Source organism: Lissotriton vulgaris, chromosome 5 (assembly GCF_964263255.1).
Source record: "Lissotriton vulgaris chromosome 5, aLisVul1.2, whole genome shotgun sequence".
NCBI lineage: Eukaryota > Metazoa > Chordata > Amphibia > Caudata > Salamandridae > Lissotriton > Lissotriton vulgaris.
The window spans coordinates 435,388,182-435,406,492 of NC_141693.1; the positions used below are offsets into that span (position 1 = coordinate 435,388,182).

General features: G+C 45.5%; 1 protein-coding gene across 1 annotated transcript in view; it reads right to left on the reverse strand.

Moving 5' to 3' along the window:
* The window catches only part of TMEM72 (transmembrane protein 72), an 89,951-nt gene extending 72,444 nt beyond the window's left edge, over positions 1 to 17,507 (reverse strand). Inside the window, exon 1 of the mRNA XM_086920103.1 lies at positions 16,825 to 17,507. Coding sequence (XP_086776229.1) covers positions 16,825 to 16,894 — 70 coding nt within the window. The 5' untranslated portion in view covers positions 16,895 to 17,507. The remainder of the gene's footprint in view (positions 1 to 16,824) is intronic.
* Between the last annotated feature and the right edge of the window lie 804 nt (positions 17,508 to 18,311).

Sequence of the window (18,311 nt, forward strand, 5' to 3'; positions counted from 1 at the left end):
TCCTGAAGGAAGAACTGTTAGCGTTTAAAAAGATCAGTGAGGAACTGTCAGAAAGTGAGAATGGAATAGTGATGAGAGGCACCCGAATAGTAATGCCCAGAGCACTAAGAAGAAGGACAGTAGACAGTAGAACTAGCACATAAATCACATCGAGGAATTGTAGCAACAAAAAAAAGCTGCGAGAAAAAGTATGGTTTCCGGGACTAGATAACATGGTAGAGGAAATTGTGATGCACTGTCACATCTGCCAAATAACAGGGCCACCATCAAAGCAGGAGCCACTAAAATGCCCACCCTTCCAAAAGAGGTGTGGACAGAATTGGCAGCAGATTTCTATGGGCCTTTGGAAGCAGGAAATTATCTAATGGTAATAATAGATGAATTCTCAAGGTTCCCAATAGTGAGACAAGTAGCGTCAACATCAGCAAACGCAAAGCTAGCCGTCCTGGATGACATTTTCGCAGCAGGGGGCTCGCCACAGACACTGAAGACCGACAATGGCCCGCCATTTTCTGGAGAAGAATTTAAAAGGTTCATGGAATACCTTGGAATACATCATCGAAGGATAACGCCTCTGTGGCCACAAGCGAACGGAATGGCAGAACGGTTCATGGGGACTATCAAAAAAGCAATACAGAGAGCAAAGCTAACACAGATCTCAATTGGGCAAGCACTATGCCAAGTGCTGAGGGATTATCGGAACACACCTCACAGTTCCACAGGAAAGTGCCCCGCAGAACTAGTGTTGGGGCGATCAAGCAGAACAGCATCAGCAGGACAATATCGAATCACCAGAAACAGCTCACACTTTAGGGAACTAAAGACTAAACAGGAAGAGCTGCCGACCAATGGGCTGAAGGAAGACGCACAAGAGGAAGGAACACAAGAGGAGGTCAGAGAACAACGACCAAGAAGAGAATGCAAAAAGCCCAAAAGACTGATCGAAGAGATGTAAAGAGTAAGAGGCCATGGAAAAACTCTCTCTCTCTCTTCTCTCTCTCTCTCTCTCTCTCTCTCTCTCTCTCTCTCTCTCGCTTGGCAGACTCCCATTCTCAGCAGGCAGGCTGGCATCCAGGCGCTTCTGATCAGGATTACAGCCCTTCCCCCAAGTAAAGACTCCAGGTGATATACCCTCTCCTCAGGGAAGCTGGCTGTCACACAGACTGTCTGTGGCTGTACAGCAGTGCTCAGAGTACGCTGCAGAATACTTCCTTCCTTGGTGAAAGGATTTAGAACTGGAGCTGCACGGGTAAGTAGCTCGCACTTTTATACAGTCAAAGCAGATAGGCAATGTCCCTGTCTGCAATCTCAGAACAGGTTTGGGGCATTCTTCTGTCATCTCTAGGCTGTTCTCCAGAAGCATCCTTTGTGTAGAGTGATACTCATCACAGCAGGGTAGTCTCTACCCTGTAGTACCCACAACAGAAGCACTAAGAATCATGAACTTTCTGTAATTGGCTTTTCACCAACCACACTGAAAAGTGATCTGGATGAAGACAATGGGATGACCTTGCTTAAAAGACCCTTCCCACCCTGGACACCATAAATAAGAGTCCCACCACCACCACCATCTACTAAAATACGGTACCACAGGAAGACTGATCAGTAGCTCTTCTCAGTAGGAGCACTTAAGTGAATGTCTAAAGGAGCCTTCAATCCTCCCTCCAGCTTCAAGAATGTCAGCGATACATTCCAATGTTTGGGAAAACAATCTCATCTACATCTTGTGCATAGAAGCAGGCTGGGGGCTTTTAAAATCTTATTCGCTTGCCTCCATTACGCTAGCTCACTCATGTACATACTATACTGCATGTACTAAACAAGCCACAAACACACAAAATCCACTTGGGATGTTAGCACTGGGATATAGCTTATTTTTTGGTCTTTTCACTACGTATACATTAAGTTGACTCCTGTAAATATGCTATGTTGTGGATGCAACACAAGTGCATATGTGTGTCTCAATGTATAATCACTGGTCTAAATATACATTATTTCTGATCATTGCCCATGTCTAAACAGTACACACATACATTAACAGCCACTCGTCTCCCTGTAAATGGTGAGCAGCTTGGATATTTCATTTTCTTTTCTTCTCAAGACCCATGGGGTGGTAACTAGAAGAGATGACTGGAGATAAAAAAGCTAACAATCCTTGAGACCTGATGTCTGCCTTGCTCAAGGTAGACCCGCCCTATGACCTGGAGAGATTAACTACAGCCTGAAGAGCTGAGAGTGGACAAGAGCCCTTAACACCTTCAGCGCGGCGCGAATTCACGCGCTGTGCTGAAGGTTCTAAGAAACAGGCGTGGCCGTGACGGAACGGTTCCGTCATAAGCACAGCCCAACCGGCGCTCGTGACGGAACCGTTCCGTCACAAGCATCGAATGGGTTAACATGAGACAAAGGATTTGAATAGCGAGAGTTATGAATGGACCTGCAGTCCTGATGAGAAGGATTAAGGTCACAAACAAGAGCCACACTAGAGGATTTTAGAGAAAAAAGGGTCCGTCAGCCACAATAACGGAAGTGGTAGTTGTTATATCTTCTTTTGCTTTTACATTTACATTTGCTTGTTTATGAAACATGTAGAACTTTGTAGTTGCCTAGCAAGTCTTTTCAAAAGTAGTACCATAGGAAATCCTGATCTCTAGGCAGAACAGCAGAAGGTCTCCTCGTCACCGGTCCTTGCTGTTTGGAGTGCACACCTGTATTACTTCCCACCCAATGATTTCTCTCTTCCTGCATCCCTTCCCACTGCTCAACCACAAGTTCAGCAGCGTAGCACAGCTCACCAGATAACAAAACACAATAATATCTGCAATCACTTCCCTTTAAACTAATCAACTCTTCACCAATGCCACAAATGCTTGTGGGCCAGCAGAATCACTAGCAAACCCATGTCCTCATGAATAGCTATGCATCCAAAACAGTCATCAACTTCCCAAAGGAACTCTAAATGTCTTACATAAAACCCTCTCTAATCCAAATAGGCCAAGAGATCCTTCTCATTTCTGGCAATAACAGGTTGCTTTAGTCAAAAGATATAATGATTGAAAGCTCAATCTCAAAACATATAACTACATTCATCAAAGAAAATGACCTGCTTTCAGATTATAAAAACAAATTCTGGTGTGGCTGTGGAACAGACGCAGCAGTGATTTACACATGGGAGGGTTTCAAAACTATAGTGAATTACCGGCACATCTATTACTGAACTTCCTTTGCCTTTGATACTGTTCATCAGTTTGAGGATTTGGGTGTACTATACGGTATGGCTGTGCTGCCTTACCATGTAATATACTCACAAAAACTGTCTTGGGTCCAGTCAGGCTTGTTTATAAAACCTTAAGCTTAACCCTGGGCAGCTATGACTTCGAGCAGCAAGGCTTAAACAAAGGAACTAGTGAAAAGCAATTAAAATTACCAAACAACTGTATAAGAAAGCCACATGACACGAAAGAAATCTGGCCCCACTTTATAAAAGTAGATTATATTTTTATGATTTTTAAGAGACCAAGATGAGCAAAATCAACTGGAGGGTTCTAGAAATACAGATTTTTGAAGAAAACGTAAATCTTAATTTAACTGCAAAAAGGCATTAGTGACTGTAAGTTTGTAAACTTTTGAAAAGTTTGTAAGAGTGTGACTTCAACTATTCCGACCTGCCTTCAGTGACCAAATCTGACAGGGAGAGAGTCTGGGGGGGGGCAATAAGGAGTATCTGAACAGTTACCTGGCCACTAAAGTGTTTTTCCAGTCCAGTTCTAACCTTTCCAGCACAACCTCCATAGGTTTTAATGGACTGGTCCTGTTGTTGCAGATGGAAGATGCTCAAGGATGCTCCGGGTGATGTGCGGTTGACGGGGTTGCCTTTGCGGTTATTCCTTGGTCCACAGGTCAGATTGGGTGACTTTGGCTAAAGAGGTCAGGGGTCGCTCAAAGTCCTCTTTGAGACAGTAGAAAGTAAGCTGCAGCTGGGCTACAGTTCTCTGACCCTAGCAGTCCCAGTGCTATCCTTAGATGGAGGCTGGTGTCCCTCTTGTGTGACCAATCTGGAGACAGATGACAATTCCAGGTCCAGCTTTCTTAGGTGCAACTTTTGGCCATCGAGGATCAGTCTCTGTGGGTGCCCAACGACAGTCAGCGGTGATTCTTCTGGAGTGGCTGCTGACTTACTGAGTTGGGCTATTTCGGCTTTGTTGTCCCTCGTGCTGGTCGCAGGAGGTCAGACGACTGACCCTTGAAGTCACTTCTTTGTTCTAGGGCACGACTTTTTTCCAAGTCATGAGCCACAGGCACAGTCCTCTCTTCGCTAACCCAGGGTGCAGGTGCAGTCCAGAGATGGTGCAGCCTTTCTTTGCCAAGTCCAGGGGTCAGCAGAAGTTCAGTTCTTAATCAGTTATCTTTCCAATTCTGGCATGATCTGAGGTTCAGGGTGCTTGGGGTGTCATATTTATGCTCAGAAAGTGCCCTGGGGGGTATTGTGGTCACTAGTCAATGGGTTCCCTCCCTCTTGGTGACTACTTTCCGGCTATGTGTGGCATCTAGCAATACCAGAGTGCACTGTCCTGCCCAGTTTCAAGATGTCTGGCCTTTTCTCGGATGATAGGAGCTTGGAAGCCCACCCTAAAGGTGTGGCCAAAAGAGGGCGTTATACCCACGGGAAAACTGGTTTGGCACTGGTCTCCCCTCTCTGTTCCTGTTCCACCTGAACAAAGAGCAACTCCTCAAGAGTGTGATCACCATTTGCCCACCAGAGGCGGCTTCACCATTGAAAAATTACTTTTGGGCTTACACAGGGAGTGGCTTCCTGCAAAGGGAAGGTATCACCTCACCCTGTAGCAGGCTGCCATTGTTCCTAAGCCGAAGAGTCATTCACCCTACTCCCCAGTTGGGCAGAAATCTGTCTGGTGGGCAGTGACCGCGTGATGCCACTGTTCAAACAGGGTAACATGTAACAACTTTTTTTAAATTTAATTTTCAAACTAGCAGCATTACATTTAACTTGGGCGTCAAGTTGGGCTTAATGCCACGATTAATTTGATATCTTACAGTACCTATCTCAGTAGTCCCATTCAAACGTTAGCCAGGTTGAGTGGTCAGCCGGTAACTCTGTACTACCCAATGGGGCTACTAACTGTTATGCAGCAATACAGCCATTTGGAAGTGTTGCTGCCAGGACAGATATGTAAAATACATGTCTTACTTTGTAATATATAGCTCCCTGTTGTAGGGCTCAGTGGGCCTTTCTTAGGGGAGACATACATACATTGATAATGGAAGTGGGAGCTTAGCCATTGGTTTGAATGGCAAAGTCGAACTAACAGTGTTATCGCTGCCCTTCTAGTCTGCAATGGCAGGATGGGGGGCATTTTGTACTTTGCAGTATTTGCAGTGTGCAGTTTAATTAAAATTACTAGGAGATTCGCAGGGTCTCCCATCTGCCTTAACACTTCCCAAGGTTTGCCCTGGGGATAGAGTCAAATATTTGACCTACGGTCAACAAAGAGTCTATAAAAGTGGCCCCGGTCCAGCAATGCCATTTTCCAGTACAGACAACAGAAGTGTAAAATTTGATCTATGATGCTTTCATTTTTTCTTAATCCCTCCAGGTAATCTGAAAGTATGCCATTTGCCTGTACCGACTCCGACAGTTCCCCAAGTACAGGACATGAGGCATCTATAAGACTATTTGGTCTATAATTACTGGGGTCATCGTTCATGCCCTATTTGCAGTAAGCTCCAATAGGTATAAGTCGCCTGGCACTGAGTTGGGGCTTTGCTTGGCTAATAGTCTTAATACCCTACATGATGTCATTACGGGTGAAATCTAACTGATCATCAGTGTTTCTTGAAGGAACAAGGTTGTCTGGGATAGTTATTGAGTCAAAGTATCTCTCGTTGCAGAAACTTTTTTGAAGTGATGGGCCCAAACCTGCGGCTTCAAATGAAAATGAGTAGGGGTTGTGTTGTAACGGCAGCGATGAGCCAACTTGCCCCAAAATAACTTATTGGCTCCTTCCATGACTGCCTTGACCAGTCTCTCAGACCTCCAGTTCCCAAGATTTTCGTGATACGGACAATGTATCTTTATAGCCCTTCCTAGCGGCTGAGTTTTGTTCTCTACTATCAACTTTTAATGGCCTATTCAGATTAAGCCTAGCTACCCTGCACTGGCTATTAAATGAAGCGCCACGAGTTTGTGACTTACTATTCTTGCCTAGCTCCTTAGTTAGTAGTCCATAAAGGTCGCTGTATAACTAATCATGGATGTTATGAACAAATAGTTCAAGGCAATTAGGGGAGATGTTATTTTGAATGTTCTCAATGGTATTGGCAACCAGCTCAAAGATGTTTGCTAAGGCACTATTGTTCTGAACTACGTAGGATCATTTACGAGCACGCCTATTATTAGAGAGGCTAAGTTTTCCTGACATTTTTCGAGGTGGGGTGGAAATTATTTTGGGATTCCATACTAATAATTAGATTGCCAGATTGCTTACACTATAACTAAATTAAATAAGTATAACACAGTTTACATAGTTGATAACCAACTACATTATTAATTAACAATTCAAATGTTTTTATTAATTGATTATTACTTAATTAACTTCCCATCCTACACCCCTACAAACCTAGCAGCCAGCAACTAAAATATAACTAAAAAACATCAGCACTGCATAATGTACATAATTAATTATCAATTGAATAACTAATAATAAATAATTCATTATTAACTAATTATTACTTAAATTCCCATGATATATATCCCTACAAACCCAACATTCCACACCTAAAATATAATTAGAATATAAAGTTATTGCACAATTTACATAATTAATAATCAAATACATAATTAATACAAGTCAAGTCAAGTCAAAACCACTTTATTCGATTAGTTAAAATCATAAAAGTATTCTAGACATTTATAAAACTGTTAAAACATTTTTTTTAAATCAATTAATACAGTATTAAACATGACAATAGTTAAAACCCAGTTTAAAAGGGTAATTACACAATTTAATTTCCGTTTGAGCCCAACAGTCCATTAATCAAGTACATAATACAGAAATGATTATCTTTCAACATTAAAAATCCAATCTTAATCTCAATCTCCTACTTCTTACAGATGCAGCAAGGAAACTGGCGGTACAATACATAGTTACAGGAGAATCCATCATTTGTAAATATAACAATGCGGGCTTATACTGCGTAAATCTCATCTCCTTCAATATTGGTTTTAAATATCGATTCCGGCGTTCACAATAAAAGGAGCAGAAGAACAGGAAATGCACAGTGTCCTGGGTGGAATGATCATCACATTTGCATGGGGTTGACTCCTCAAGCCTACACCACTCTTTCTCGTCCCAAAGGACCATATAGATTTGATTGAAACGGAACTTGGTCAGTAGCCATCTATGGAAGAAATTTGTCACCACTGACAAATAAGGAGCCAGCTAAAGGGATGTAGTTATCATTACATGCACCCTCACAGATGGTTAGCATAGCTCGACCGTTTCACGCTCGGCAACACAAAGCCTAATAAAGTTAGTCTTCGCCCACACTAGATCTGCTTTACACAGGGATTCTGGACTATCAAAAATCTCGGGGCATCCTAGCTTCACAGCCAGGGACTCTACATAGGACAGCCACTGGATAGCCCTCCTGTGGTCTAATTTAAGGCAATCTTTTCTGATCCTGTGGTTAAGGCTAAGGTTCGGATTTAGCCAGAGCTTGATCCACATCAGGAGCGGGGCTAGATTTATCGTGTCTATAATATAACCAAGACCTAGCTCAAGGTGTAGGGAATAAGTTGCAGTTGACTGAGGTAGGCCCAGCAATGACCGCAGGAATTTGTTTTCCTCTGTTTGGATGCGGTCAGATTTTGCAAAGCCCCAAATTGCAGCCCCATATTTTGTGATAGCGGCTGTCTTGGATTTATAAATGGCCAAGATAGCCTCTGTGGGTTTCCCCCCTAATCTTTTGGCGAACCCCAAAACTGCGGAGGCTGAACTTCTCACCGCGTTCACTTTAGATGTTAACTGTGGTGTCCAAGTACCCCTATGATCGAAAATTACACCCAAGTAGGTAAAAACCTTAACGCTAGAGATAACCTCGCCGTCACAGAAGCAGGTTTTTTCTTTATTTTTAGAACAGCCTACTGACATTGTGTGGGATTTACTGCTATTGATCACCAGGTCTAGATTGGACATGAAATTTCCAAAAGAATCAAGCAGCTTTTGCAGGGCAATTGGTGTCCTGGCTATCAACACCGCATCATTGGCATAGAGGAGCACCGGGATTGGTGCATCCCCATGCACGGAATATCCTGAGTGACAGCTGTTAGGTCATCCTGCAATGATACATTAATAATACATTGCTAATGAATTATAACTTAGTTACCATCCCACCCTATACCCCTACAAACAAAGCAGCGCACACTTAAAATATAACAAAAAATTAAATTATTACACTGTGTATATAATTAACAATCAATCAAATAATTAATAATAAATACGAATTCATTGTTAATTAATTATTACTGAATTAACTTCCCCCCTATACCTCCACAAACACAGTAGCCCTCACTAAAATAATGTTCATAATGAATAATCAATTAACTATTATCACAATAATAATTAATTATTACTTAATTAACTTCCAACTCCATACCTCTACAACCAGCTATGGCACTATACATTACTATTAGCAATTGCATAAAAAATAAAAAATTACTTACAATTACAAACTATATTAAGAAATATTGTATACAATAATACAAACAATATTAACACATGCAATTAATATACAAACTAAAACACATTAAGATAATTACAAATATATATTTTTTACAACTGTATTATTGAAAACGATATTAACAACAAAGACATTCTTAATAATATTACTTAGGTGAAAAACACTATATTTTTGACAACGATATATCTGCATCTTGATATTTTTGTTTCACAATGTTTTTTTTCCTGATATTTCGCTCTCTCAATATTTACAACTCGAAATTTTGTCCATATAAAGTACCTTCGGAATAAGTTATAGCTGCTAGCTAATAGGCATACAGACTTGTAGCAGCCAGCTGATATATCTTCAGAGAGACTTGTAGCAGCCAACTGATATACCTTCAGAGAGACTTGTAGCAGCCAGCTGATATACCTTCAGAAAGACCTGTAGCAGTCAACTGATATACCTTCAGAGAGACTTGTAGCAGCCAGCTGATATACCTTCAGAAAGACTTGTAGCAGCCAACTGATATACCTTCAGAGAGACTTGTAGCAGCCAGCTGATATACCTTCAGAAAGACCTGTAGCAGCCAACCGATATACCTTCAGAGAGACTTGTAGCAGCCAGCTGATATACCTTCAGAAAGACCTGTAGCAGCCAACCGATATACCTTCAGAGAGACTTGTAGCAGCCAGCTGATATACCTTCAGAAAGACTTGTAGCAGCCAACTGATATACCTTCAGAGAGACTTGTAGCAGCCAGCTGATATACCTTCAGAAAGACCTGTAGCAGCCAACTGATATACCTTCAGAAAGACCTGTAGCAGTCAACTGATATACCTTCAGAGAGACTTGTAGCAGCCTGCTGATATACCTTCAGAAAGACTTGTAGCAGCCAACTGATATACCTTCAGAGAGACTTGTAGCAGCCAGCCGATATACCTTCAGAAAGACCTGTAGCAGCCAACTGATATACCTTCAGAGAGACTTGTAGCAGCCAGCTGATATACCTTCAGAAAGACCTGTAGCAGCCAACTGATATACCTTCAGAGAGACCTGTAGCAGCCAGCTGATATACCTTCAGAAAGACCTGTAGCAGCCAGCTGATATACCTTCAGAGAGACTTGTAGCAGCCAGCTGATATACCTTCAGAAAGACCTGTAGCAGCCAACTGATATACCTTCAGAGAGACTTGTAGCAGCCAGCTGATATACCTTCAGAAAGACTTGTAGCAGCCAACTGATATACCTTCAGAGAGACTTGTAGCAGCCAGCTGATATACCTTCAGAAAGACCTGTAGCAGCCAACTGATATACCTTCAGAGAGACTTGCAGCAGCCAGCTGATATACCTTCAGAAAGACCTGTAGCAGCCAACTGATATACCTTCAGAGAGACTTGTAGCAGCCAGCTGATATACCTTCAGAGAGACTTGTAGCAGCCAGCTGATATTCCTTCAGAAAGACCTGTAGCAGCCAGCTGATATACCTTCAGAGAGACTTGTAGCAGCCAGCTGATATACCTTCAGAGAGACTTGTAGCAGCCAGCTGATGTGTCCTCTGAGTAACCTTTAGATTATATACCTTCTGAGTAGCTTGTAGCAGCCAGCTGATGCACATTTAGAGTAACTTGTATCAGCCAGTTGATATACCATCAGTGTAACATGTAGCAGCCAGCTGATGTACCCTCAATGCAACTTGTAGCGGTTGGCTGATGTACTTTCAGAGTAACTTCTAGCAGCCAGCTGATGTACATTCAGAGTAACTTCTGGCAGCCAGCTGTTGTACCGCCAGAGTAACTTGTGGCTGATGAACCTCAAGAGTAACTTGTGGGCGACATACCTGCAGAGTAACTTCTAGCAGCCAGCTGATGTACATTCAGAGTAACTTCTAGCAGACAGCTGGTGTACTTTCAGAGTAACTTGTAGCTGATGTACCTGCAGAGTAACTTATAGCAGCCTGCTGATGTACATTCAAAGTAACTTCTAGCAGACTGCTGATGTACTTTCAGAGGAACTTGTGGCGGATGTACCTCCAGAGTAACTTTTAGCTGATGTACCTGCAGAGTAACTTATAGCAGCCGGCTGATGTACCTCCAGAGTAACTTGTGGGCGACATACCTGCAGAGTAACTTCTAGCAGCCAGCTGATGTACATTCAGAGTAACTTCTAGCAGCCAGCTGATGTACATTCAGAGTAACTACTAGCAGCCGGCTGATGTACCTCCAGAGTAACTTGTGGGCGACATACCTGCAGAGTAACTTCTAGCAGCCAGCTGATGTACATTCAGAGTAACTTCTAGCAGCCAGCTGATGTACATTCAGAGTAACTTCTAGCAGCCAGCTGATGTACATTCAGAGTAACTTCTAGCAGCTAGCTGATGTACATTCAGAGTAACTACTAGCAGCCGGCTGATGTACCTCCAGAGTAACTTGTGGGCGACATACCTGCAGAGTAACTTCTAGCAGCTAGCTGATGTACATTCAGAGTAACTTGTAGAAGCCAGCTGATGTACCTTCAGAGTAACTTCTAGCAGCTAGCTGATGTACATTCAGAGTAACTTCTAGCAGCCAGCTGATGTACCTCCAGAGTAACTTGTGGGCGACATACCTGCAGAGTAACTTCTAGCAGCCAGCTGATGTACATTCAGAGTAACTTCTAGCAGCCAGCTGATGTACCTCCAGAGTAACTTGTGGGCGACATACTTGCAGAGTAACTTGTAGCGGCCAGCTGATGTACCTCCAGAGTAACTTGTGGGCGACATACCTGCAGAGTAACTTGTAGCGGCCAGCTGATGTACCTCCAGAGTAATCTGTAGCGGCCAGCTGATGTACCTTCAGAGTAACTTGTAGCAGCTAGTGCATGTAATCTGAGTGCGCCCTGTCTCTCACCCATCCCTCCATCATCACACACAGTAAATGCACCGCAGCTGGTCGCTCACACACACCTTCAAAAGATTTTCCACATAGGTCCACAGCAAATATAATTCACTCCCGTGGCTTTAGCACGCCATCCGACCGATATGTGCTTCGACAGCTCGCAGTGGAGTAAGAAGGGCAATCCAAATGCAATTCTGATGCAACACAAAACAGCACATGACGAATGTTCCTGTCTACTCTTTTAGATAACACAGAGATAAGGGTAGCGTGTAAATCAGGGCATGTATTTAACAATTGATAGCGAAGTGGTCTGCAAAGGCCAGTGGTCATCATCGTGCGATTCAGAAACGACGCCGGTCGGACAGTGTGCTTCCAATGAGGCCAAACATTAAATGGGCAGAAACTATGGGGCTTATTTACAAGGCCCATGTGCTGCCAGTGTGTCACTTTTAACATGGGAAAAAAATAGATGTACAGGCGGCGCAAGGGGCTTGTAAATAAGTCCCTATATTTTTACGGCTCAGAGTGGTAACTCCGCAGGAGAAGAGGAGGTGTGTGAACAGACATTGAGGGTTTGTTATGTCCTTAGGGAGAGATCAACAGCCGAACGCGACAGGCCCTAGCTACCAGAGGTGCAACAAGTGCAGTGGCACTGGGGCACATGGGTGTGAGGGGTTCTCTGCACCCCCCATTACAGCTATCATCTAGCAGCCAATCTGTGGCCAGGGCCCATCTCCCTTCCTTGCATTGAACCCCATGACTCCCACTCTACCTCTCTCCGGCAATCAGAGGGGCCAAGGAATGGATGGGTAGGTGTGGTGTGCAGCACCACATACACGTAGCGAGGACCGCACCAGCAACAGAGGCCAGCAATGAAATGGGCTCGGAGATTGGAATCCATTTCTAGGTGGGTGTGGCACCTTCAGGGCCTCAGTTGTTTGTACTCATGACCCAGAGGATAACGTGATGAAAGAGTGACAGTGTTCAGTGTAGGTTTAATCCTGGCGTGTTTGGCCTTTACCTGCCATTGCAGGTAGCCTTTGCTCTTCTCTCTGTATGCGGTCCGAGCTGGGCGGAAAGTAAACGCCGGGTGGGGCAGGAGGGGCTAGGGTGCGCTCAACTGATAACACAAACCTGACCCCATTGTGCATATGGGGCCGGCTTTAGCGCTGGTGGCGCCCAGTCTCACAATGTTTGTTGGCGCCCCCCTCTGTCACGGATTCCCTCACTAGCTCCCCTTAGCAGTGCCCCTCAAGTCTCCATAATCATTCTCTCTCAAGTGCATTTAATCTGTTTTATAGCGCCACCGCCACTCATACCAGTGTAGGGTGTCAGAGCACTTTACACCACACACACTACACAGAGACAATCAATCATAGGTGTGTAAATCAGTGTATAGGAAATGTTACATAAGACAGAGGACTACAAGGTGTAGGAGTCACGTCATCCATACAGTTAGGCAGGATAGCTCAAGAGTGCTTGGAATGGAGAAGCACCAAGTAAGAATTTAAAATATAACACAATGGTTGGGGGTTCTCTTTAATAATCAGAATTGATTTCTACCAAAATGGTCAGTTTTCCTACATTAGTATTACGAAAGACTGGGGGAACAAAATCCTAACCCTTTAATCTATACCTTCCAATTTGCATGCAGCTCTTTGTAGTTAATAGCTCACTGTTCTATGTTAAGATTATAATTTATTAACTGCAAGTTACAAAGGATCCCTCGCACAAAAGCAGTAACCCACTGACCTATTTACATTATATGCACTTTGTGATCTGAATGGTACACTGTCTTTGCAGCAGGCATATTAACCCTCTGTGCTACCTTACCATGAGTCAAAACTTCCACCAGACAACCCTCCGATCTCTCTCACTAAGAAGAACACTAATCACCAGAGATATCTTGACATTTCTATTGTTTCCTGAAAATTACTGGAGGCCAGGAACACAGCAGCAAGTGCTTTTAAAACCATAATATACTTCAAGCAGGAGGCCTCCACTGAAGTGTGCACCTGGTGCAGTCGCACCGGTCGCACGCCCTAGAGCCGGCCCTGCCATTGCATGCTGTTGATTCGGGGGGTCTGCTCACTGCATATTGTGGTGGACCAACCCCCATTGGGCCAGGTCAACGGAGGACAGCACGTCATCTCGCCCCCTCCACCGCCACAGATGTTTCGCTGCCATGGCGCAATCTGGGTGTACCTACCTGCCTTGAAACTTGAAACCCCCCCTCCTGTAGCTTTACCTAACCTCTTACTCCAATGCCTTCCTCATCTCTCCAGTCCAGCCACCTGTTAACTCCTACAAGATTTTATTTAGCGCTGACAGCTGGGCATCAAAACACTTTGTTGTTTGTTATTGGCTGCAAGTTAAAGCATGGCACATTTGACCCGCGCTTTATAAGGAAGCAAGTAAAAAAACACCAAGGGAACGTTTGAACACGTTACTGCAAGTTCCTCTCTCAGAAGGGGCTCACTGGCTAGAACCTGCTCAAGTGAGCCTAGGGCTGTAAAATACCTTTCATTGGCTCCTGTCACACCATCACTTCCTCAGCCAGAAGCCGCTTAGAGCAGAATCGCTTTGTGTCAGCACTATTTTGGTGTCTCTGTGAGTCTTCTGTTTTTGCCACCGACATATTCCACAGTAATGGACATATTCCTTAAACAAACTAGACCTATTGGCTTTGACAACACTTGCTGGCAGAATCAAACAAATGAGTAAGAACAATATTTGTAAACACTGCATTTCTTTTTCTCTGGCGCTGTTAGTATTTGGACAGCTCTGTTCCCTGTACACCCACTTTCCTGAGAAACACAGTTACAAATGGTAGATAGCTGACCATCACTCAGTGTGCTCTGCAGAGAGGCCAAGGACTGGATGTGCATGTAGCCTGAATACGTTTAAGACCCACAGGCAGGCCTTGTGAGAAACAAGCATTGCCTTCAGTTTCAGCTCCTGCACTCTCAATCACGGCCCATCATAAACATCTACCCACAACCTGAACTCACCCCGACTGCAAGGGGTGATTCATGTCATCCTGTGTGTTATTAAAGAGTTGTATGATGCTAATTATTTTATGTTATGCATATTTGTAGAGAGCACTGTCACCTGGGCAGGAGGTTTTCATAAAACACCACTTCTGGATAAAACAAATACACTCAGGGAATGCATGATGAAGAAATGTTAAATGTAAACAGGGATTTTATAAGTAACATGCATTACATTAGGGTTGTTTTAGGTAATTATGAGAAATTGACCAATCTTTTTGCCTATGAACCAATGGTCATGCATGTCAACCCCGATAAGGACCCGTTTCAAAGTCAGTTTTAAACCACTATCGGATCAGAGACCCAGCAGTACCCACTCTGGCTGCGTCGATTCACTATCTTCCTACCTGTGGGCCTGTAATGACGGGGAGTCTTGTTAGGGGCTCTTATAGGAGTATTTATATAGGCAATGCCTCTCCTGATCTCTCCTTCCTTACCCTGACTGGTTCTCCAAGTATATTCTGTGATAGTCGCTCTGGTTCCTGCTCTGATACTCCGGTATGCTGGTGGTACTCCGGGGTGTCTTTGCTGCTAGTCTGAGTACGGTAATGATGGATGGAACTGAGTGTAGGCTCCATTCTTGCTGGCCGCAATACCGGTCCATCCTACACTCGTGCATGGCCAGACAAGGCAGGTCTAGCCTGCGAGTGCATTGCCAGACAAGGCCTGATGGGTCTTGCACTCACACATGGCCAGACAAGGCCTATCCATTCTACACTCGCGCATGGCCAGATAAGGCCTGATGGGTCTTGCACTCACACATGGCCAGACAAGGCCTATCCATTCTACACTTGCGCATGGCCAGACAAGGCCTATCCATTCTACACTCGCGCATGGCCAGACAAGGCTTGTCCATCCTGCACTCACGCATGGCCAAACAAGGCCCGATGGGTCCTGCACTCACACATGGCCAGGCAAGGCCTGTCCATCCTACACTCGCACATGGCCAGACAAGGCCTGTCCATCCGGCATTCTCGCATGGCCAGACAAGGCCTGTCCATCCGGCATTCTCGCATGGCCAGACAAGGCCTGTCCATTGTCACCTTTCTGTGGACCTCTGTTGTCTCATGTGCAAATTCTCTAATGTTCCTAATATTTCTTTTATCTTCGGCATCCCTTCTCTCTCTCCTTCCATTGGGCCGTCTCCTCTGCTCATGAGGGATCCTTCTCCCATGATCTCCCACGTTGTGCCCCCCAGATCATTAGTGGATGCCGATCCACTGCCTTCGAGTCACTCAAGATCTACTCTAATCACACCACCCTAGGCACCCATTCCTTCCTACTCTAATCAAAGCCACCCCCTTTCCTCTCAGGTCATTGGTGGCACCCCTTCACCTCTCCCCAAACTGCTCTCCCAGTGGATCCACTCTCCGTCCATCCCCATGGATCCACTCTCTCTCCATCCCCAGTGGATCCACTCTCCTTCCATCCACATGGATCCACTCTTCCTCCATCTCATCCTTCCTCTCCCCTTACATCATCAGAGGATCTCCCTTCATCTCTCTCCAGGAGCCTCTGGTGGTTGCTCCGTGGATTACTTAGATCACTCCCTTCCACAAACGTTCAAGCAATAGACTGAGCCCAACGTTCCGCATTCACTCGCCGTTCCCTCATCTATTGATCCCTCAGTCCCCCAAGTGGTCTTGTGGTCCCTCTTCTAAAGCAAGGGGTGTAGCTTGGTCAGTTAGACTGGGGGTATGGGGGTGTTTAAGTTTTCCAGACAATCACGCTGGCAAGGCACCATAACATGCATTATAATGAGAAGAAGAGCATTGGGGGTTGAGGGGCAGTGGAGACAAGTGTTGAGTGTTAGGGGTACTTGAAACAGCATTCTATACAATAACCAACATTATTTTAAGACCTTAAAAACAGAGACAAGAGTGTGTGAGTCTTTCTGTATGTAAGAATCTCAGGTGAAATCCGACAGGCACCTCACCATACCCGAGTGAAAGTACCTGTGCCCAACTATTAACCAGACATTGCATTTATTAGGGTGTGTAACACCCCAAACATCCCTCACCCCTTCAAGATACGCCCTTGTCTAAAGTCCCTCGCTCTTAGATATACCCATGTCATAGTTTATCCCAAATCATTGTTCCTGTTAAACCCTGTCCTTCATAAAGCACGACCACCCAGATACTTAGCACCAATGGCCCTTACCTGCTACCGTGGACACACCCAGGAACCTGCAGACTCCTTCCAGAACCTTCCAGTACAGCTGGGACTTCATGGTCGCGCGCCGCCCCCGCCAGGCCTGTCCTCAGTGGCTCGCGAGACCGGGCCAGCGCACCCACTGCCCACCAGTGATGCTCAGGAGACGGGCCTCACCACAGACCTCAGCATGCCCACCGCCACAACGGTGACCTGTTCAGTCAAGACTGCGAGCAGGCACAGGGCTCGCTTGGTCACTCCGGGTGCAAGGGAGGCGTGACCCTCGCGAGATGGAACGCACCTGCGACCTCAGCACACCTACGGTCATCCGAGTGACCTTCATTGAGGGCGTCCAGTTCAGACTCAGTGTGTGACGTGCCGAGGCCCTGATGAGTTCAGTCTGTGCATTCACAACCCCCAGCGCGCAGCGCGAGAGATTCGCGGCGCACCCGCGGCCTCACCGGTGACCTTCAGCGAGAGCTGTAGGTGCTGACTGAGGGCGGGCGGGCGCTGGCTGGGACAGCTGTAGGGTGCTGTTGTGCAAACACTAACCCTCAGGAGATGGAGAGCACGCGGCAGGTTCCATCCGAGTGTAACCAGTCAGGGCTGGTCCAGCACCCCCCGGCACTGATGGAATTCTACTGCGCTCCGCTTCCCTCGCGCACTTTCACCACTGATGGAGTTTAATCATTAGCTGGACCCACACGCTGGGCCCAGGAGCGGGCACTGCTGGCCCGGGTGGGGGTAGGGTCCGTGTGGGGGAAACGTCCGGTCCAAGAGGAGTCGAGGATGCAGAGGCAGGAGTTGGGCTGGGACCGTGTCCAGGTGAACCAGCCAAGGGGGTGTTGTTGTTTCGTCGATGCTATGCCGGAGCCGTCTGATTTCTGCACATAAAGCCCCTTAATACCTCGAGGCTTTGGTTTGAGATTAACCCCATGCGGCGCGTGGGCGGGGTGGCACTGCAGCCAGAACAAGACGCCATTGTATTTTATCGCGGGGGCAGGGATAGGCCTGAGATGTAGCGCTTTAAGGCGCTGCATGCAGCGCTCCCATTCCTAGCATAGAGCTGTTAACAGCACCCTGCAGTATCAATGGAGATTCTGCATGGCTGGTGGTCTGCTTTACTTACAGAAAACAGTTGTGAGGTTGGGATTAACACGTCATCCCCAGCCTTCGAGCACACTGTCCACCCTCAAACATCTCAACACTTTACTAACAGGTCACACTTCATGCAGCATTTTCGGCCATCAAATTACACAGCACTTCACTGCCAGGTTACACACAGTGCAGCACTTTCTGCCCGCAAACCTCATCAACACTCTACTGACTGGGTTTGATACCATACGACCACTGCTTGATTTGTTAAAAACAAAATAAGTGCCAAGGTCCTCATCAGGATGCCACCGCAGCTTGCACCACACATTGCCATTGTCAGCAGGGCCAGTGACAGTACTTAACATCACACTGGTACAAGTGTGACAATTCACACTGTTCGA